General features: G+C 39.6%; 1 protein-coding gene across 9 annotated transcripts in view; it reads right to left on the bottom strand.

Moving 5' to 3' along the window:
* Nucleotides 1-22,350, bottom strand: part of MAPK10 (mitogen-activated protein kinase 10) — a 589,148-nt gene that overhangs the window by 181,323 nt on the left and 385,475 nt on the right. For 6 of the 9 annotated variants that reach the window (XM_020902101.2, XM_020902102.2, XM_020902105.2 and 3 more), the window contains exon 3: nt 3,679-3,755. The exons of the other annotated variants lie outside the window; for them this stretch is intronic. In XM_020902101.2, coding sequence (XP_020757760.1) covers nt 3,679-3,755 — 77 coding nt within the window. The remainder of the gene's footprint in view (nt 1-3,678; nt 3,756-22,350) is intronic. 9 annotated transcript variants of the gene reach the window in all.

Genomic DNA, 22,350 nt, shown 5'->3' with positions numbered 1-22,350 from the left:
GAGCTTATAATTAAACATTTACTAACACACCACTGGAAATTACCAGGTACCAAAAATGAGAGAAAAAAGAAAAACACGAAAAGATGAATCATATATTTTCTGTAAGTATCATGAGAAAGCAAACATCACCAGTGAGAATCGTTAGATACTATGAAAGAAATATTACCACCACAAGAATTTCAGACATGACAGAAAAAACCAGAAAGACCATATGTAGGAATGAGCAAAATAATTAGAGTCAAAATAAATGTCATAAGAAATAAGCAATTGATGTGATAAAAGGAAAAATGGATTGATTTGAAAATGAACTAAACAGAAATTGTGAAAAACATAGCTTTTAAATTAAAAGCCTAATAGGTTAAACAGGTTAAATTGAAACAGTTGAGCTAATGAGCTGGTAGGACATTCACAGGAATTTGTGACAGAATAATAAAGAGTTGAAAAATATAAAAGACTGAGAGACATATGCGATACAAGGTCAAAAATAAATATAATGGGAGTTCCAGAAAGAACAAAGCAAATAAATAGAAAATGCAAAGGGGCAATATCTGAAGTAATAAAATTAAGTAATAACCTGAATTTAATTCTTAAAAGCTGAAAAACATAATGAAGTGCTTAGCAGAATAGTAGTGATAGTAGATAGTGAAGTAGCTCAGTCGTGTCCAACTCTTTGTGACCCTGTGGACTGTAGCCCACCAATCTCCTCCGTCCATGGGATTCTCCAGCTAAGAGTACTGGAGTGGGTTGCCATTTCCTTCTCCAGGGGATCTTCCCGACCCAAGGATCAAACCCAGGTCTCCCGCATTGCAGGCAGATGCTTTAACCTCTGAGCCACCAGGAAAGCCTGGCAGGATAGATAAGAATAGCTTAGCTTAGCAGGATAGATAAGAATAAATCCATGCCTAGAAATATCATGACCAACTGTAGAACAGCCAACACAGTGATAAAATCTTAAAAACAACTAGAGAAAGGAGTCAGAATCCCCGGAAAATAATGATTGGACTGAAGGAAGACTGATGGACATAAAATAAAGTGGGTAGGAAAAATTATGTTTTAGAAATAAACCAACTAAAACACACTACAGAACTAACAAAATGAGAGCAATAAAAAGTACAAACAAGAAAGATCAGTTTATCACCAACATATAATAGAAAGAAAAGTGTTCTAATGTTGATAAGAAAAATTCTAATTTTGATGACAAGACATAGTATGATTAGCAACCAGTTGAAAGAAAACTAATTAACATTGGAGATCACCTTCCTCCTTCAGCAAAGAGAGATACAGACACTAAGCAAGGTAGTCAGTACAACAAAAAATCCCAATACAAAAACGGCTATCAAAGTAATTTATTTACGGGTTTTGATCTTCATAGCAAAGAAACAAAAAATAAGATTGCATTTTATTCACCAAGGGCTTCCCTGGTGGCTCAGATCATAAAGAATCTACCCGCAAAGCTGGAGTCCTAGGTTCAATCTCTAGGTTGGGAATATCCCCCAGAAAAAGCAATGTCTACCCACTCCAGTATTCTTGCCTGGAGAATCCCATGGATAGAGGAGCCTGGCAGACTGCAGTCTGTGGGGTCTCAAAGAGTCAGACACAACTGAGTGACTAACACTTTCACTTTTCACTTTTTACTCACCAAATAGAGGAATTTTTTTGATGAAACAACATTCAATGCAGAGAAACAGACCTATCCTGCTCTCCTCCTCCCAAACATTCATTTTTCTCAATACTTCACTCATGTTTACCCAATATAAAATAAGCACTAAATAAATATTTGTTGAATGAATCAATAGGTGTTGCAAATAAATATCCATTCACTATGGGGGTAGCTTGACAACAAGGTATTCAATTGCTTAAAAATGCATTTAAGACAAGTAATTCCATACCTAAGAATTTGTGCTAGAGATATAATCAAATATCTTACAAATATTAATCTCTAAGAATGTTCACCACAGCATTATATATAGTAAAATAATTGCAAAATGAAGTGTTCAGTAAAATGGATTAATAAAATAATTATTGTAAAAGCATATATCATAATTCCATTTAAGCATTTATAAATTATAAGATGGATAAATATTCACAATATATTATAAAGTAGAAAAACATTACAGAAATATATTACAATATGTCCTTGGTCTTCTGGGCATCCCTGATGGCCCAGTGGTAAATAATGCGCCTGACAATGCTGGAGACACAGGTTCGATCCCTGGGTCGGGAAGGTCCCCAGTGGGAGGAAAAGGCAACCCACTCCAGTATTCCTGCCTCAGAAATCCCATGAACAAAGGAGCCTGGTAGGCTACAGTCCGTGGGGTCGCAAAAAGTCAGACACTATTTGGTGACTAAACAGCAACAACTTCAATCTTTTAAAAACTAAATGGATATGGATAGATATGAATATAATTTTACAGAGGTAGAAATGTGCTTTGTGCTTTTATGTATTTTCCAGTTTTTACAATGAAGACAGTCTGTTTTTAATAAGGAAAAATGTTATTACAGGATATGGTAAAATAACAGATGCAAAGCTTTTTGAAGTGAAATAAAACATAGCAAGCATCTAAGCAACTTCTTTTCACAGATGAGAAACTTGATGCCTAATGGTTAAACAGTTAGGAAATCTTCCAAATTCATATACCTCATCAGTGAGGCAATAAGGACTCTAATTCAAATGTCCCAAATACTATGCAGTAAACACAGGTTAAGATTCCTCAAGATGTTGGCTAGCAAACATTTTAAATATACCAGCAATGGCCTCTGCGGCTTCTGAGATGGCTCAACGGTAAAGAACATATCTGCCAATGTAGGAGATGTGGGTTTGATCCCTGGGTCAGGAAGATCCCCTGGAGAAGGAAATGGCAGCCCACTCCAGTATTCTTGCCTGGAGAATTCCATGGATGGAGGAGCCTGGCGGGCAAAAGTCCATAGGGTTGCAAAAGAGTTGGACACAGCTAAACAACAACAAAAATAACCTCTGAGCAACTGATTTTTTTTTTTCCTCTTCTAAATGTTCCTAAAATTCATGTATGTGGGGCTTGCACCCAGACACAAGTGTTTTACTTATTTTTCTAGAATATCCTGTATACAATTACATTAACATAGAGAAACAGGATTTTTCATCATTTTTATAATTTATAAATCTAACAAAATATTTCTTGAATTGGTTCTAGTGGGTTTAACAGATACCTCCATTTCAGATCACATTATCACAAAAATTATTTTGTCTAGGTGTGAGATCTAAACTACTATTTTTTTTGCCTGGTTATATCTTTTTCGTCATGACATTTTACCATCTAAATATCAAGAAGTATAAAGCTCGGCTACTCAGTACCACAGGAAATTCTATGTACCTCCCACCACCACAGCCATCATCATATTCACAGAAAACTCAGCATGTGACATCTGCATGCTCCATTCACCCACAGTCATTTGTAGGTTTGTGTGTGTGTACACTTGTGATTACATATGGTTTTTTTTTTTTTTTTTTCTAAATAGTTACCTGAGGTAACGAGAAAAGAAAGTTGTGTCTGACTCTGAAATTCCATGGACTACAGCCTGCCAGGCTCCTCTGTCCAAGGAATCCTCCAGGCAAGAATACTGGAGTGGGTAGCCATTCCCTTCTCCAAGACATCTTCCCGACCCAGGGAGTGAATCCTGCATTGCAGGCAGATTCCTTACCTTCTGAGCCACCAGGGAAGACCCAGGTAAGGGAAAAGATGATTTCTTTTTCCTTAGCAATTCCACATTAACAATATCTGTAAAGCATGGAGCAGAATGTTTTTTATATAGTAAGAGTTAACTATGTATCTTTATATATACATTTGATTAGATAAGTAAATAACATTTCACACCACAGAGGATAAGTACATACAGACTGCAAGTCCCAAAGAGTAAAATTAAAAACAATGCCAACAAATAAATAAAGAAAAACAATGTCTGTAGTTTTATTTTAATTTTTAGTCAGAATTACTTATGATATATATAACCATTTTTATACTAACTTCACTTTAAAAGGAAAATTTGAATTCTTAGCACATGAAGTCAATGAACAATATATGTATATATCCAGTATCCACTCTGTCAGGTGCTACAGAGGGGACTCCAAGTATGAAAGTGAACAATTCAAAGATAAAAGGTAAAAATTACTGCCTTTAATGGAAACAGTGTCAGACTTTATCTTGGGGGGCTCCAAAATCATTGCAGATGGTGACTGCAGCCATGAAATTAAAAGACGCTTACTCCTTGGAAGGAAAGTTATGACCAATCTAGATAGCATATTAAAAAGCAGAGACATTACTTTGCCAACAAAGGTCCATCTGGTCAAGGCTATGGTTTTTCCAGAGGTCATGTATGGATGTGAGAGTTGGACTATGAAGAAAGCTGAGTGCCAAAGAATTGATGCTTTTGAACTGTGGTGTTGGAGAAGACTCTTGAGAGTCCCTTGCCCTGCAAGGAGATTCAGCCAGTCCATCCTAAAGGAGATCAGTCCTGGGTGTTCATTGGAAGGACTGATGCTGAAGCTGAAACTCCAGTAATTTGGCCACCTGATGCGAAGAGTTGACTCATCGGAGAAGACCCTGATGCTGGGAGGGATTGGCGGCAGGAGGAGCAGGGGGCGACAAAGGATGAGATGGCTGGATGGCATCACCAACTTGATGGGCATGAGTTTGAGTAAACTCCGGGAGTTGGCGATGGACAGGGAGGCCTGGCGTGCTGCGATTCATGGGGTCACAAAGAGTTGGACACGACTGAGCGACTGAACTGAACTGAACTGAATGAGTTCCCATAAAATTAAAATACTGTACATATATATGGGTTTTTTTTTTATCCTCAGAGTTCAAATGTTTCTATTAGAGTAATTTTTTAAATTTTTCCTGAGGATGGAAAATTTTTTAAATTTTCTAAGGATGTTTATTTTAACACAGATGGGCATGATAATATGCGTTAAGCCAGAAAAAGCAATAAACCTTTGGGCAATCCATTTAAAAGGCAAAATAAAATACAATTCCACTGAAAAAGTAGCATTATTGCCTTAATTATGCATCCCCAGAATAACTAGGCCAACAGAGGCTATTAATTAGGTGAAATGTCAACTTGAATCTTTGAGAGGTGTTGAACTTACAACGAACAAATCCATCCTTTAAGTGATGTGGAAAAAAATCTAACAATGTAATGAGAAGAATAAATTCAGAGGTCACTTTATCTTCCAGTCACTTAGCAACTGAATTGGAGTGAAGAGGGCAAGAGGGAAATGATTTGTAAAAATAATTAACCATAAACTCTAAAGCAGAGATTACTACAGAGGAAGCAGCTTTTCCCCAGGGCTTCAAGCCAACTCTCCTAGTAGGAGCATATTTATTTATCGTCACACAAAGCCCCAGAGACAAGGCTCACCGCCCTTTCTTTTAAGCCATACATCCCTCTGCCCCGTCAACTTCCTCTTTCTACTGCTCTACTTCACACACACACACACACACACACACACACACACACACACACATACACACACACACACACACATGCGCGCGCGGGCAAAACTAAAACCATGTTCTTTGTCTTGTTCATGCCTTCTTTCCACCTCGGGTTTGCAGGACAGATTCCTCTGACTAGCCTCTTGCTGCAGGCATAATTAGCACACATCCTATCTTGCACAGCCAAATCTTTTTAAATTCTAAAGTAAAGCACAGCGCAGATGGACTTAGTGTCAAACAGAGTAAAGTCAGAAAGAGAAAAATAAATACCATATACTAAGTTGCTCCAGGAGTGTCCAACTCTTTGAGACCCTATGGACCTTAGCCCACTAGGCTCTTAGCTAGGGCCTATAGCCCTTTGTCCATGGGATTTCCTAAGCAAGAATACTGGGGTGGGTTGCCATTTCCTTCTCCAGGGGATCTTCTCAACCCAGAGCTCAAACCCACATCTCTTATGTCTCCGGCATTGGCCACCTAGGAAGCACATACGTGGAATCTAGAAAAATGATGCAGACACAGACGTAGAGAACAAATATATGGATACCAAGGTGGTGAGAGGAATTGGGAGATTTGGATTGACAGATATACACTTTTGATACTATGCACAAAATAAAAAACTAATGAGAAGTACTGTGTAGCACAGGGAACTCTACTTAATGCACTGTGGTGACCTAAATGTGAAGGAAATCCAAAAAAAAAAGGAATACATATATACCTATAGCTGATTTACTTTGCAGTACAGTAAAAACACAACATTTTAAAGCAACTATACTGCAACTATACTTTGGCCACCTGATGCAAAGAACTGACTCATTGGAAAAGACCCTGATGCCAGGCAAGATTGAAGGCAGGAGGAGAAGGGGACAAAAGAGGATGAGATGGTTAGATGGCATCACCAACTCGATGGACATGAGTTTGAGCAAGTTTCAGGAGTTGGGGGTGGATAGGGAAGCCTGGCATGCTGCAGTCCATGGGATCGCAAAGAGTCAGACATGACTGAGCAACTGAACTGACTGACAGTCCAATGAAAATTAATTTAAAATATAAAGCACAAATTTCAGAAATCAAAAATGTAAACAGCTATTCATTTCATTTAGTAACAGATTTCTTTATATTAAAGAAAGAAAAGGAGGATACTTGGAATATGACCAACACAAACTAGTATCACAACCCAAAGCTTCCAACAGAATAAATCATAAATTCACATGAGATCAAATGTTCCCTCAATTTATTCTTTTAAATTAATTTTTAAAGTGGATATTTTAAAAGTATGTTTCTTGAGGTGGGAGGGGGAATTGGGATGGGGAATACATGTAAATCCATGGCTGATTCATGTCAATGTATGACAAAAACCACTACAATATTGTAAAGTAATTAGCCTCCAACTAATAAAAATAAATGAAAAAAAAAAAAAGAATAATGTGTGTGCTTAGTCATTCAGTTGTGCCTGACTCTTGCAACCCCATGACTGTAGCCTGTCAGGCTCCTCGGTCCATGGGATTTTTCAGGCAAGACTGCTGGAGTGGATTGCTATGTCCTCCTCCAGGTATAAGAATAATATGTCTGCTATTTTAGAAAATGTAGTAATATACAGTAATATTGTTTTGTGGTTATTACAAAGATTGTAACAGGTTTAATCAAGTAATCCTTAACCTTTTAGGAAAAAGTATTTTCTTTAATAATAATTAAATTAGGAGACAATTTGAAGATTGTTTTCTTTAGATAATTATTTCATAGAAAAATATTTTATATTCTTTAAGTAGAATATTTATTTTCTTGCATTCAAACTGTTTTATTTACCTGCTGGGGTAACCCATAGATTATGAAATGAAGTTAGGAGAAGGCAAAAAACATCTACTGAAAATCATCTACAGAGTTCTCTGCTAAGTGCTTTTTACAATAATTAATTGTTTAATATTTTTTCAGAAATATATATATATGAACAACAGCATATCACCTAATCCTACAGCATAAACCTGCATGTACTTCTGCAAAGCTTATGTTTAGAAATCTTATCTCTATCCAACCTAAATAAAGTGCGATATACTAAGTTGCACAGAAAAAACTATTTTAAAATGTACACTACATAAATGCCAACAAACTACTTGTTTTAAAAATGTGTAATCAAACAAAAAGTTACTTTAATATGACTCATGACAAAATAAAATGTTATGCCATATACATTTAGTTTGCCTTAATTTCATCTATGATATTTCATGATTAGTTGAAATGTCACAACAACAAAAAATAAAGTTCAAAAAACACCATTAGAAAGCTGACCTGTATTTAGCCATCCCTTGCAAAAGCTGTGTGTGTGCTTAGTCATGTCCAACTGTCTGCAGCCCCATGGACAGGGGCAATAGCTGGCCAGGCTCCTCTGTCCATGGAATTTTCCAGACAAGAAAACTTGAGTGGGTTGCCAGTTCCTACTGTAGGGGATCTTCTAGACTCTGAGATAGAACCTGTGTCTTGAGTCTCCTGTATTGGCAGGCAGGTTCTTTACCACTAGCACCACCTGGGAAGTCCCCCTTATAAAAGCTCCTCAAGTCAAATGTTTCATCCACAGTTAAATAAAAAGAACAAAAACAAAAATTAAAGTTTCACAAGATACTAACATTTTGAACCTATATGTTTTTTAATTGAACAATAGGAGTAATATGATTTCAAAAGAAGATATGAATCATGAATTATATCCACTCTTTTTCTGAAAATAATAACATTTTGAGAAGTGGATGGGTGGAGTCAGGAAAGAAAAGGCAGTGGTGGCCATGAATGCTCCTTATGTTCTGTTTAGTCTTAACATATAAAAAGTGACAGAGGAATATGTTATTTCCTTCTTTTATATACATTGATCATATAATTAATTGGTTAGTATTTAGAAGCAAATGTATGTATACATATTAAACTCCATTTGTGTTTAAAGTTAGAAAAGCAAGTTCAAAATTTTACAGTTAGTTCTGAATAAAAAACAGTAATTAATGTTTCTTCTAGTGACATTTTCAGCCTAGCATATTGTATTTGTTATGGCATTTCTATATAGCATTCTAATGTTTGGATCAAAGCAAATATCTCTCTGTTTATTTTACCTAATTTATTTCTGTCTTAATCTCCAGGCTCTCTATAACCTTTGAATATGTTCATAGATCCAGTTGTATCTTAATTATCTGACAATATAAGGTACTTTTGAAGGAACAATTTGATATGCCTAAGGATTAGCATTTTATACCACTTTCCTCTTGATTGAATATTTTTAAGAAAGTTCTCCCTTTACTTGATTTAAAAGCAGACTTTGGCTAGCTCTGCTGGGATGGAGACCACTGAGGAAAAGACAGGAAGATGCCAACTGCCTGCAAGAGTCAGGGTTCACACTCCAAGGAAAAGTCTAGAACATTCTTGATAATTTATTGCTATGTGGATAATGAGATACTATTATTTGCACAGAGAATTTGCATTTATTTCAGATAAATTTAAAGACTTTGTAGACAGTCATTTTATCTAAACTATCTCATAAATCAAAGTTGAAAAGACAGGGTAAAAAAAACTTGGTAGAGAAATTCAGCCAAAATGACTTATCAAGTTTCTTACTGCATAATGTATCACTCCAAAGTCAACTGCGTGAGCCTGTCCTTGTAAGTAACTCAATGGGAGACACTTCAAAGCTTGCCTTAATCATGCCCATTCAGAAAAAACGGTATTATGTGTAAAAATACACATGCATGCTGTTCTGTTCACTTATGCATAGCTACTGGGTTGGCCAAAAAGTTTTTCTATGTTATAGAAAAACCCAGTGGAACTTCTTGGCCAATCCAATACAAACTTCGGGGTTTCCCTAGTGGTTCAGGGGGAAAGAATCTGCCTACAATGTAGGAGATGTAGGTCTGGGTCTGGAAGATCCCTGGAGTAGAAAATGGGTCCAACTTTTCCTACTAAAGTAGAAAAAGGAAAAATATTTATTTTGCCTGCCTCCTGTAAGATGGAATGTGGTCAGTGATCTAAGCACAGTCATCTTAAGGAAGTAATTCAGAGCTATACAACAGATGGAAATTATTGCTGAGCAGTATCGGAAATGAGAGAGGGCAGTGGTAGCAAGTGTTCAGAAGCACCAGAGTCTAGAAACATCCCTTTCTTTGGGTTTTTGCCTCTGATCATCACCCTTGGTTCTTGACTGGTCCTCCAGTCATCCAGAAGATTTATAAATCACCTAATGCCCTTTTACCAAATTCTTCTGCTTAACCTAGCAAGAGCAAAAAAGATATCTTTGCAGGGTAGAAACTGTACAGGAAAAAAAAAACAAAACTACATGGTACCCAGGAAAGTTACAATTAGGTCCAATACAAGGACTTTCTCAGTCAATGGTTAAAAAGGTTAAAAATTATCACCAGCTGCTTAATGGGAAGGAAGTGGAGATTACTGCCGGAACCTATTTACTTCTTTATATTCAATTATATGTTAATCTCATTAGGGAAATTGGTTTGACATTCTCAACAAACTTTATCATCGTTCTCATAACATTCTGAGTTGAAGACTTCTGGTTTTTTGGTTTTTTTTTTTTTTCCACATATCAATACCTGGACTGGATGATTAAATCTAATAATATGTTATCCAGATGAATAGAACTAGAAAAGTACAAGAGAAGAGATTCTTTACTTATCTTGAGAAAATTTTAATTCAAATTAAAGTAGATAGTCCTGGTACTAAGAAGTATTACACTAAGCTACAAACACATGGAAATATTCAGCTGCAAAGTACAAACAGAATAAAATTGCCATAAAAATGTATTTTATCAAAGACACAACAGTTAAAGACAGCAACATTAGCCTGAATTGGCAAAACAAGTCTAAGATATTCACACCCTCTTTATCTTAAGCCACATTTAATCTCTTTTCAATTTTTCTTTTTATTTGTTAAAATCTGTATGTCAACGAATTAGTTGCATAAATAAATATAAAAATATTCCCAAATAAGTCTCAACCTCTATTAATATAAATACTTTAAATGAAATACTTTAAATGAAATACTTTAAAAATCAAATGGATTAAGTATTCCCAAATGTGGCAAAAAACACAATTTTTTTACATAAACCAATTGTATAAATATATTTTACATCATTAATCATAATTTCCATTAATAAAATGGTTTAATTGATATTATATATTTTATCCAGGCAATTATTTAAAAACAAGTAGCACATATACATGAGTATTTGTAGATGTGTATAATGGCATATGTGTTACTACACTACCTGTGTTGGTCCTTAGGTCCATAGTTCCTGTCTAAGCAGCCATATTTTGCACCTTTTTGGGCCAACCCTGCCATCACAGCTGACTGGACCGGGCTGACCTAGGATAGAAAGCTACATCAAACCTCTTGTGTTCTGGCTCAAAATTGCGATTTGGGTCAACTATATTTTTCCTTGAAGTTTGGAACTGGAAAATTAAGAGACTGTATAAATTAAATGAAAGAATAAGTTGGCTTTAAAATGAGACTATCGAAGTGTAAGAAGAAAGCACATGCTACTATAACAATACACGTCAGTTATCATTAACATGTAGTAGGAGGTAGGACAAAATACAAAAGACAAAAAGAGACACAAAAAAGTTAGGGATGGAGACCTCTCCTGAGGAGGGAGTTGTGAAGGAGAAGTTTCCACACAGTAGGAAACCCTCTCACAGGCGGGTCTGTGGGGAATTTCTGAATCTCAGAAGGCAACATAAAACAAAAAAACAAACAAACAAGAAAAAAGACCCATAGAATACACACCTAACTGTGGAAAGAGAACTGTCCCTCTATAGGCTCTAACCCACTCACAGAACAAAGGATTGAGCAAATACCAAAGGAGAGCTGCATACCGGCCCCTCCCTGCCTGGAGGCAGAGAGGCAGCCCAGAGCCAGAAAGCAAGAGGCTGCTGCAATCTCAGCCACAGAAATGGCGCCTTCCCCCACACTGTGAGCAGGCTTCCAGCTGCTAACCAGGACTTCCTGAGATCCTGGATGGTTGACATCCGCCAGGAGGGTCACAGTCTGAGATCAACTCTCCAGAAGAGACGTACAGTGTACCTGAGATGCTGCCCTCATGATGCACCCAGGAAACTGTGTGGCCTGGACCAGGGAGGTGATTAAGACACATGGTCCACCTGGGACAGTGTGCTCACCAAGAACCTGGTCAACTCAGCTGCTCAGACCTGGGAAAGGCACAGAACGCACACCCAACCCACAGAGACTGAGCCAGGACTATGTCTGAGTGTCTCCTGTGAAGATAAGGGTCAGCAGTGACATGCCACAGGGGCAGGGGCTCTGGGAGCAGCAGACCTGAGTATGGTGTAAGCCTTCTTGGAGGAGGTCGCCATTAACCCTACCATAGAACCACCAGGACTTACACAGGACTGGGGGAAACAGACTCTTGGAGGGCACAAACAAAACCTTGTGTGCACCAGGACCCAGGAGAAAGGAGCAGTGGACCCACAAGAAACTGACCTAGACATGACCATGAGTGTCCAGGAGTCTCCAGCAGAGACATGTGTTGGCAGTGGCCTGCTTCAGGGTCAGTCACTGAGTGCAGTAATGTGTGCATGGGACCTTTTGAAGAAGGTCACCATTATCTTCATTACCTCCATCAGTCTGGCCTCAGGTCAAGCTACAGAGAAGGAACACAGGCCTGCCCATCAACAGAAAATTGGATTAAAGATTTACTGAACATGGCCCTGCCCATCAGAATAAGACCCAGTTTCCCACTAAGTCAGTCTCTCCCATCAGGAAGCTTCCATAAGCCTCTTATCCTTATCCATCAGAGGGCAGACAGACTGAAAACCACAATCACAGTAAACTAACCAAACTGATCACAAGGACCACAGCCTTGTCTAGCTCAATGAAACTATTAGCCATGCCACATAGGGCCACTCAAGACAGACACAGGTCATGGTGGAGAGTTCTGACAAAACGTGGTCCACTGGAGAAGGGAATGGATGCCACTTCAGAATTCTTGCCTTGGGAACCCCATGAACAGTATGAAAAGGCAAAAAGATAGGACACTGAAAGATGAACTCCCCAGGTCAGTAGGTGCCCAATACACTACTGGAGATCAGTGGAAAAATAACTCCAGAAAGAATGAAGAGATGGAGCCATAGCAAAAACAGCAACCAGTGTGGATGTGACTGGTGATAGAAGCAAAGTCTGATGTTGTAAAAAGCAATATTGCATAGGAACCCCAAATGTTAGGTCTATGAATCAAGGCAAAGTGAAAGTGGTCAAACAGGAGATGGCAAGAGTAAACATCGACATTTTAGGAATCAGTGAACTGAAATGGACTGGAATGGGCGAATTTAACTCAGATGACCATTATATCTACTACTGTGGGCAAGAGTCCCTTAGAAGAAATGGAGTAGCTGTCATAGTCAACAGAAGAGTCTGAAATGCAGTACTTGGATGCAATCTCAAAAATGACAGAATGATCTCTGTTCATTTCCAAGAAAACCGTTCAATATCACAGTAATCCAAATCTATGCCATGACCAGTAATGATGAAGAAGCTGGAGTTAAATGGTTCTACAAAGACTTACAGAGCTTCTAGAACTATTACCCAAAAAAGACGTCCTTTTCACTATAGGGGACTGGAATGGAAAAGTGGGACATCAAGAAATACCTGGAATAACAGGCAAATTTGGCCTTGGAGTACAGAATGGAGCAGGGCAAAGGCTAATAGAGTTTTGCCAAGAGAATGCACTGGTCATAGCAAACACTCTCTTCCAACAACACAAGAGAAGACTTGTAGAGACACATGGACATCACCAGATGGCCAACACTGAAATCAGATTGATTGCATTCTTTGCAGCCAAAGATGGAGAAGCTCTATACAGTCAGCAAAAACAAGACCAGGAGCTGACTGTAACTCAGATCATAAACTCTTTACTGCCAAATTCACACTTAAATTGAAGAAAGTATGGAAAACCACTAGACCATTGGGATATGACCTATATCAAATCCCTTATGATTATACAGTGGAAGTGACAAATAGATTCAAGGGATTAGATCTGATAGACAGAGTGCCTGAAGAACTATGGACAGAGGTTGGTGACATTGTACAGGAGGCAGATATCAAGACCAACCCCAAGAAAAAGAAACACAAGCACACAAAATGGTTGTCTGAGGAGGCCTTACAAACAGCTATGACAAGAAGAGAAGTGAAAGGCAAGGAAGAAAAGGAAAAATATTCCCATTTGAAATGCAGAGTTCCAAAGAAGAGCACAGAGAGATAAGAAAGCCTTCCTCAGTGATCAGTGCAAAGAAGTAGAGGAAAACAATAAAATGGGAAAGACTAGAGATCTCTTCAAGAAAATTAGAGATACCAAGGGAATATTTCATGCAAAGATAGGCACAATAAAGGACACAAATGGTATGCATCTAACAGAAGCAGAAGATATTAAGAAGAGGTGGCAAGAATACACATAAGAACTATACAAAAAAGATCTTCATGACCCAGATAACCACAATGGTGTGGTCACTCACCTAGAGCCAGATATCCTGGAATGCAAAGTCAAGCGGGCTTTAGGAAGCATCACTACAAACAAAGCTAGTGGAGGTGATGGAATTCCAGTTGAGCTATTTCAAATCCTAAAGAATGCAGTTAAAGTGCTGTACTCAATATGCCAGCAAATATGGAAAACTCAGAGGTGGCCCCAGGGCTGGAAAAGGTCAGTTTTCATTCCAATCCCAAAGAAAGGCAATGCCAAAGAAAGTTCAAACTACCACACAATTGCACTCATCTCACATGCTAGTAAAGTAATGCTCAAAATTCTCCAAGCCAGGCTTCAACAGTACAACATTATGTGAACCGTGAACTTCCAGATGTTCAAGCTGGATTTACCAAAGGCAGAGGAACCAGAGATCAAATTGCCAACATCCATTAGATCATCAAAAAAGCAAGAGTTCCAGAATAACATCTACTTTTGGTTTATTGACTATGCCAAAGCCTTTGACTGTGTGGATCACAACAAACTGTGAAAATTCTTCAAGAGATGGGAATACCAGACCACCTGACCTGCCTCCTGAGAAACCTGTATGCAGGTCAGGAAGCAACAGTTAGAACTGGACATGGAACAACAGACTGGTTCCAAATAGGAAAAGGAGTACATCAAGGCTGTATACTGTCACCCTGCTTATTTAACTTATATGCAGAGTACATCATGAGAAATGCTGGGCTGGATGAAGCACAAGCTAGAATCAAGATTGCCAGGAGAAATTCCAATAATCTCAGATACACAGATGACATCACCTTTAAGACAGAAAGTGAAGAAGAACTAAAGAGCCTCTTGATGACGTGAAAGAGGAGAGTGAAAAAGTAGACTTAAAGCTCAACATTCAGAAAACTAAGATCATGGCATCAGGTCCCATCACTTCATGGCAAATAGATGGGGAAACAGTGGAAACAGTAGCAGACTTTATTTGGGGGGGGGAGGGGCTCCAAAATCACTGCAGATGGTGACTGCAGCCATGAAATTAAAAGACTCTTGCTCCTTGGAAGAAAAGCTATGACCAACCCAGACAGCATATTAAAAAGCAGCTGCTGCTGCTGCGTCGCTTCAGTTATGTCCTACTCTGTGCAATCCCATAGACAGTAGCCCACCAGGCTCCCACATCCCTGCAATTCTCTAGGCAAGAATACTGGAGTGGGTTGCCATTTCCTTCTCCAATGCATGAAAGTGAAAAGTGAAAGTGAAGTCGCTCAGTCGTGTCTGACTCCTAGCGCCCCCAGGGACTGCAGCTACCAGGCTCCCCTGTCCATGGGATTTTCCAGGCAAGAGTACTGGAGTGAGTTGCCATTGCCTTCTCCTATTAAAAAGCAGAGACATTACTCTACCAACAAAGGTTTGTCTAGTCAAAGCTATGGTTTTACCAGTAGTCATGTATGGATGTGAGAGTTGGACTATAAATAAAGCTGAGTGCTGAAGAATTGATGCTTTAGAACTGTGGTGTTAGAGAAGACTCTTGAGAGTCCCTTGGACTGCAAGGAGGTCCAACCAGTCCATCCTAAAGGAAATCAGTTCTGAATAATCATTGGAAGGACTGATGCTGAAGCTGAAAATCCAGTACCTTGGCCTTCTGATGCAAAGAACCGACTCACTGGAAAATACTCTAAAGTTGTGAAAGATTGAAGGTGGGAGGAGAAGGGGACAACAGAAGATGAGATGTTTGAATGTCATCACCGACTCAATGGACATGAGTTTGAGTATGCTTCGGGAGTTGGCGATGGACAGGGAAGCCTGACGTGCTGCAGTCCATGCGATTGCAAAGAGTCAAACATGACTGAGCAACTGAAATGAACTGAACTGAGTGTTTATCCTATGTGCCCAAAACTATGTTAAATATGTTACATGCATGATCTCATTTAATCTCAGTAATAACCCTATGAAACAGATACTCTTTAGTCACAATTTAGAGTAGGAAACTGAGTCACAGAGAGGGTAAGTAATTTGCCCAAAGTCAAATATTATGCAAAACCAGAATCTGTATAGAACGTATCTGAATCCATATTTCTTATACTTATCCACTGTACAATCCTGCCAGTTATATGAGAAAATGGCAGCTAAAAAACCATAAGAAAAGATCATGTCCTTTCCCGAAAAGAAAGACAATCTAAAGCAAGAATCTTATATATCTAGTTCCCCAAAAGACTGACTACAATATACATCCTATCCTTGTGCTCACGTAAGATTTCCATATCCTCAAAGTCAAATGTGCCAAGTAAACATAATTGATACATACACTGCTATATGCTCAACAAATTGTTCTATGATTCCTTCTACCCTGTCTTAATATATATAAATTTAAACAATCACCAAAAAAATTACTTTGCATTTTTAAAAAATTATCATTGTACTCTTGGTTTGAGGAACACCATGATGTTGAACTTGAAACTGAGTTTGTAATTTACCAAAATCACAATTAAGCATTTTTAATTATCAAAGAGGGACAGAGTGCTTATCAAGGAACTCAATTATAAATATTCATTCAGTAGCTATTATTGCACTGTTATAGGCACTGAGGATGTAACAATGAACCAATCAAACAATAAAAGAATTCCTGCCTTCATTGAATTTGCATTCTATTTGTACAAGACAATTGAAAAAAATAAATGTGGTATAGTATAAGATCCATACCAATAGACAGCTTCTAGAAGAATGATGCCAAACCACAACTTCAAATTGCATGGCCAGAGCTGACCAAGTTCATCCACATAATTGAAAAAGAGAACACTCATTTTGAGAACTCTCCCTAACGTGCCCACTGTTGGAGTTCTACATTTGACTTTTTAAGAGCTATTTACATAGTGTGGGCATAGATAAGTCTTAAATTATAATGACTGTCCAAAATGAGAAACTTATTTGCACATGCCCATTCTGGTTGGCTGACTTCCCAGATGAATTCTGTATGAGAATATAATAAAATTCAGATGGAATTCATGATTTTGAACTGGACTTACAGAATAGTAATTAAAGTCTGCAGTGCTAATAACAGACTTAGCAGATCAGTATTATTAAATTTCTATATCAGATAATATAAAATTTGAGGGTTAAAAAAGAGCAAGAAAGGTTATCTCAGCATGGTTTTGAACAAAAGTAAAAGTAGCATTTACATAAAAATGACACACCCAACATTTCCTTATAAAGATACATACTTCTAATACTAAAACAGGCCACTCAGAAATATATACGCAGCTCTTCCCCATGCATGTAACAGAGTCTGATTCCATCTTTGATGCTTGATTGCTGACACTTATCCAGTTTTACCCTTTCCCCTCCCCTCCTGCCCCACATGTAGGAAAACTGAGAAGAATGCTCAGATGCCCCCTCTCTTGGTGATGTCAGGAAGTTCAAAATACTCAAGTTCTGGTCTATAGGGTTACAAAGAGCTGGACACAACTGAAGCAACTTAGCATGCACAGAAAACTTTGCATAGCTTTTTGAAGCAAGTATGGTATCATCAGTCTTAACATCTGAAGCAAGTATCAGGTGAGAGAGATCCATCTCTCCTCTTCAGGGTGACCAGAACAACTGACCCAGCAGGCGTGTCCAAATGACAATAGAACAACTGACCCAGCAGGCGTGTCCAAATGACAATCAACCAGCACTGGTGGGATCAGGAAGGGTGGGAGAGGTCTTTCTCCTCTTGCTTAGGCTTGCTAACTAGCTCTGCTGCCTGTGGACTAGCTTGTGCTTTGAGCCGTGCCTCTCTGTGCTGCATTTGCTGAGTCCCTGGTCAAGCTTCTGTTACGGATTCAACTGACTTGCACCAGAAGTTTCGCTCTTTGGCATTTAGGACAGGAGTATGGAATTGGGGCCCACCTTAAGATGGCCGTGGATCACGCATCTCGACTTGGACCTATCTGTGAGTCACATGTCTTGATTCCAGCACACACTGCCACTGATGCTAGACTCAGAGTATGTGTTTCACTGAGGAATTGGCCCTTTCTGTAGAGCAGCGGTCCTCAGTCTTTTTGGCACCAGAGGCCAGTATCGTGGAAGACAATTTTTTGTTTTTAACTAACGGGACAAGGGGTATGGTTTGGGAAGGATTCAAGCACATTTACGGTTCATGCTCTTGTGATAATCTAACGTTGCTGCTCATCGGAAAGAAGGTGGAGCTCAGGTGGTCAAGCGAGTGAAGAGGAGCAGCTGTCAGTACAGATGAAGCTTCACTCACTCACCCGCCGTTCACCCACTGGGGTGCAACCCAGTTCCTAACAAGTACATGTGGTACTGACCTGGTGTTTGGGGACCCCTGCTGTAGAGTGCTCAGGAGAAAGACCAATATCCTGTCCAGTGGGTGGGTCCACTGGTTGATTTCTTGTGTGGAGGAAAAGCAGTTACTATGTGGCATGCTAGGGTCCCACTCTAAGAATAGATGGCTGATACTAGGACACTATCAACTGCCTTTGCTAATGCTGCTGCGTATACCTCTGTCAACAATAAAGGCCTTAGGATTACCAAGAAAAACAGCCACACACACCCTCCTCCGCCCCATGACACAGCCAAGGGTTAAGCCAAACACAACATCAACCTGGATTTCTCAGATTCTACAAAGTAACCATTAACATGGAGAAGAACCCTAATCTTTCAGATACTGATTTGAGGCTTCTGAAAGAAGAAACATAAATATGAACAGTGTAGAGAGGACCGCCTTTTCATTGAGGTGTACTGAACAAAACAACCATAAACAGAAAACTAATACAGGAGATGGAAACAAAATAAATGAAACAGAGGTCCACACCTTGACTAACTGGAAAACCAAATTTTACTAAAAAAATACTTATACAACAAAAAGATTCCATTCAGTTCAGTTCAGTCGCTCAGTTGTGTAAAACTCTTCGCAATGCCATGGACCACAGCACACCAGGCCTCCCTGTCCATCACCAATTCTCGGAGTTTACTCAAACTCATCTCCATTGAGTCGGTGATGCCATCCGACCATCTCATCCTCTGTCGTCCCCTTCTTCTCCTGCCCTCAATCTTTCCCAGCATCAGGGCCTTTTCAAATGAGTCAGCTCTTCACATCAGGTGGCCAAAGTATTGGAGTTTCAGCTTCAGCATCAATCCTTCCAATGAACACTAAGGACTGATCTCCTCTAGGATGGACTGGTTGGAGCTCCTTGCAGTCCAAGGGACTTTCAAGAGTCTTCTTCAACACCACAGGGAACTAATTGGTTTTCATGCCTTTATAATGTTGGTTCTGAATCAAGTTTAACATATATTGAAATGCACCAACTGCCAAACTCTCATGTTGTTCAACCACTAAGTTGTATCTGACTCTTAACAACCTCATGGACTGCAACACACCTGGATCCCCTGTCCTTCACTATCTCCAAAATTTGCTCAATCTCATGTTCATTGAGTCGGTGATACCATTCAACCATTTCATCCTCTATCACCCCTTCTCCTCCTGACCTCAATCTTTCCCAGCATCAAGGTCTTTTCCAATGAGTCAGCTCTTCACATCAGGTGGCCAAAGTATTGGAGTTTCAGTTTCAGCATCAGTCCTTGCAATGAATACTCAGGGTTGATTTCCTTTAGGATTGGCTGGTTTCATTTCCTTGTTGTTCAAAGAGTCTCATGCCCTCCATCAATTTGGGGACTTAAGTTAAACTAGGGCATCATACTAAACTTATACAAAGTGTTTTTTATACCCACAGGAAAGTTACAAGATATAAAATAGAGATAAAATCCATGCTCTTCTTAACCACCAGAACTATTCTTTCCCTAAATTTCACACAGCCATGAAGATCCCATGGAGGAAGGCATGGCAACCCATTCTAGTATTCTTGCTGGGAGAACCCCATAGACAGAGGAGCCTGGTGGGCTACAGTCTGTAGCGTCACAAAGAGTCGGACACAACTGAAGCAACTTAGCACAAATGCACACATGATGTCCATTGCTCTAAAATATCTTCCAGTGGTCATGGATACTCTGACCCAAAGAGTAATCAATTAAAATTAAATTAAGTCTTTGGTACTCGCAACTGGCTTGTTAAAAAGGAATTCCATGGACCTTCCCCTTCAAGGAGTATTACAACACCTATTTAGGAAAAGGGTGATAATGACCACTATTCTTTATCTACAGCCAAATTTGGGTTTTTCTTAAATCTGAATGAATAAATGGCACCTCAGGGTGGATTACTAATATTCACTATTACTATTACCTAATACCATGGTCTCACCCATTTAAGGTCTCCCCGCCCAATACTATTAAAATTATTGTTTGGATGGATCCAATCAGCCTTTGGTGTGTGTGTTGTAGTGTTACAGCTTTGGTTAATATGCTCTCTTCAGGGCCTCTATTTCAATAGCCTCTCAGTCACAGTTAACAGCTTGCCTTCACCTTTGAAGGGACAGAACATATAACCTGGCTACCCATGGATGAATACTTCAACTGCCCTGCCATGACACACAGTGTTTGTGGCAAAGTCTAAACTTCATCCAGCTTTCTCCAGGGGCAAGTATTATATCACACTGATGACATCTTGCTCCAAAGAGATTCAGTTGAAACACTTAGTCAAGACACACAAACATTCACAAACAAGCTCACAGAAAAATGGGATAGGCATCGCCCCACACCAAGTAGAAGTTCCCACCATCTCAGTTAAATTCCTGAAAATTATTTGGTAAGCAACATGTCACTATATCTCTATCAAGAAATAGTTGTTAACCCTCAGCACTCAGTGTTAAAACAGTCCAGCATCTTTTATGCCTTTCTGGGTTCAGGACACACCATATGCCTCATTTACAAATTTTACTTAAGCCCATTTAGGGACTCTCCTAAAGAATCTGCCTGCAATGCAGGAGTCCTGGGTTCAATTCCTGGGTTGGGAAGATCCCCTGGAGAAGGGAATGGCAACCCACTCCAGTATTCTTCCCTGGAGAATTCCATAGACAGAGGAGCCTGGCAGCCACAGGGTTGCAAAGAGTCAGACATGACTGAGCAACTAACACTTTCACTTTCAAACCCATTTATGCTGTTGTTTACAAATAAGCCCATCTAGAACAACAAAAGGCTCTAAAATCTGTCCAAATTGCAATACAGAAGGTCCTCCCACGAGTGCCCCCTGCTTTCTTGAGATGTCTTCAGTGCAAAGACTTTAGCAATTTTTTCTCTCATTTCCTGGAATCTCTGGACCACCTGCGATGGACAGAAACTGCCCATGGACTGTGGCACAAGAAACCGCCATCCTCAGGTGCATTCCATCAGAATGGCATTTGCCGCATGCGTTCAGTACTCTTCTGAAAAGAGAAGCCCTCAAAGGGCCTGTGAGAGTCCAAGATCCTCCACACTCAGCTGCCTTGAGTCCTGGAAGAGCAACCTGCAAGAATCGCACCACCACTGAGGCCTCCTTGCTACAGAATTACATCAAACCTGGGCACCTTATCAAACCTGCAGGAGGAAGTAGTCCACCCTATTCCACCCTCACCCCTCGCCCCCTTTCTACTTCTGGGCAAGCTGATAAGAAAGCAACAGATATTCCCTGATTTGGCACCAGCAGGACATTTGGATCACACAGTCTCTGTACCATGAATAAAGAAACTCTCACCCCCAACCATAAAGAAACTCCAAGCCAGTCTCTTTCCCTTGCTTTCTCATGCCAGTTTTGGACCTGCTTAGGAACATACCCTGCTGTCCCCCAACAGTTCCATTATATGAGCAATAAGCCTTTTCGTACCCTCTCAGTATATGTGTAGCATCATTACTCAACATAAGAACCAAATTTGGGGTGGGTGTCCAGCCTCCCTCTGCAGGCTGAGCACAACACCCCTCTACATTAATGGGTTAAACATGCCACAGTTTTTATTTTAAAACTTTTTTGAACTATGGCTTATTTTTGTAGTACCCAAAATTCCATTTGTAAGAGTTTGATCTCTACCTCAATTCTGCTGAGCTTTCCTGGTGGCTCAGATGGTAAAGTATCTGCAGGAAACCTGGGTTTGATCCCTGGGTTGGGAAGATGCCCTGAAGAAGGGAATGGCAACCCATTCCACCATCCTTGCCTGGAAAATCCAATGGATGGAGGAGCCTGGTGGGCTATAATCCATGGGATTGCAAAGAGTCAACACAAATGAGACAAACACTTTCACTTTTAATTTTTCAATTCTGATGATCTGAGTACGTACAGAAACAAAGTTTTCCCTGAACTTTCATGTAACAAACATTTATGGGACTTCCCTGGTGGTCCAGTGGTTAAGAATCCACCTTGAGATGCAGGGAATGCTAGTTCAGTCCCTGTTCAGGGGACCTAGGGATCCCACGTCAGTGGGGCAACTATGCCCATGCACCGTTGTGCTGCAAAGGAGGATCCCACACAAGAAATGAAGACCCCATGTGCCACAACTAAGATCTGAG

Source organism: Odocoileus virginianus, chromosome 29, assembly GCF_023699985.2.
Source record: "Odocoileus virginianus isolate 20LAN1187 ecotype Illinois chromosome 29, Ovbor_1.2, whole genome shotgun sequence".
In the NCBI taxonomy this organism is placed as follows: Eukaryota; Metazoa; Chordata; class Mammalia; order Artiodactyla; family Cervidae; genus Odocoileus; species Odocoileus virginianus.
Note: the sequence above shows the minus strand (reverse complement) of the source record. Positions and strands in the feature narration are given on the sequence as shown.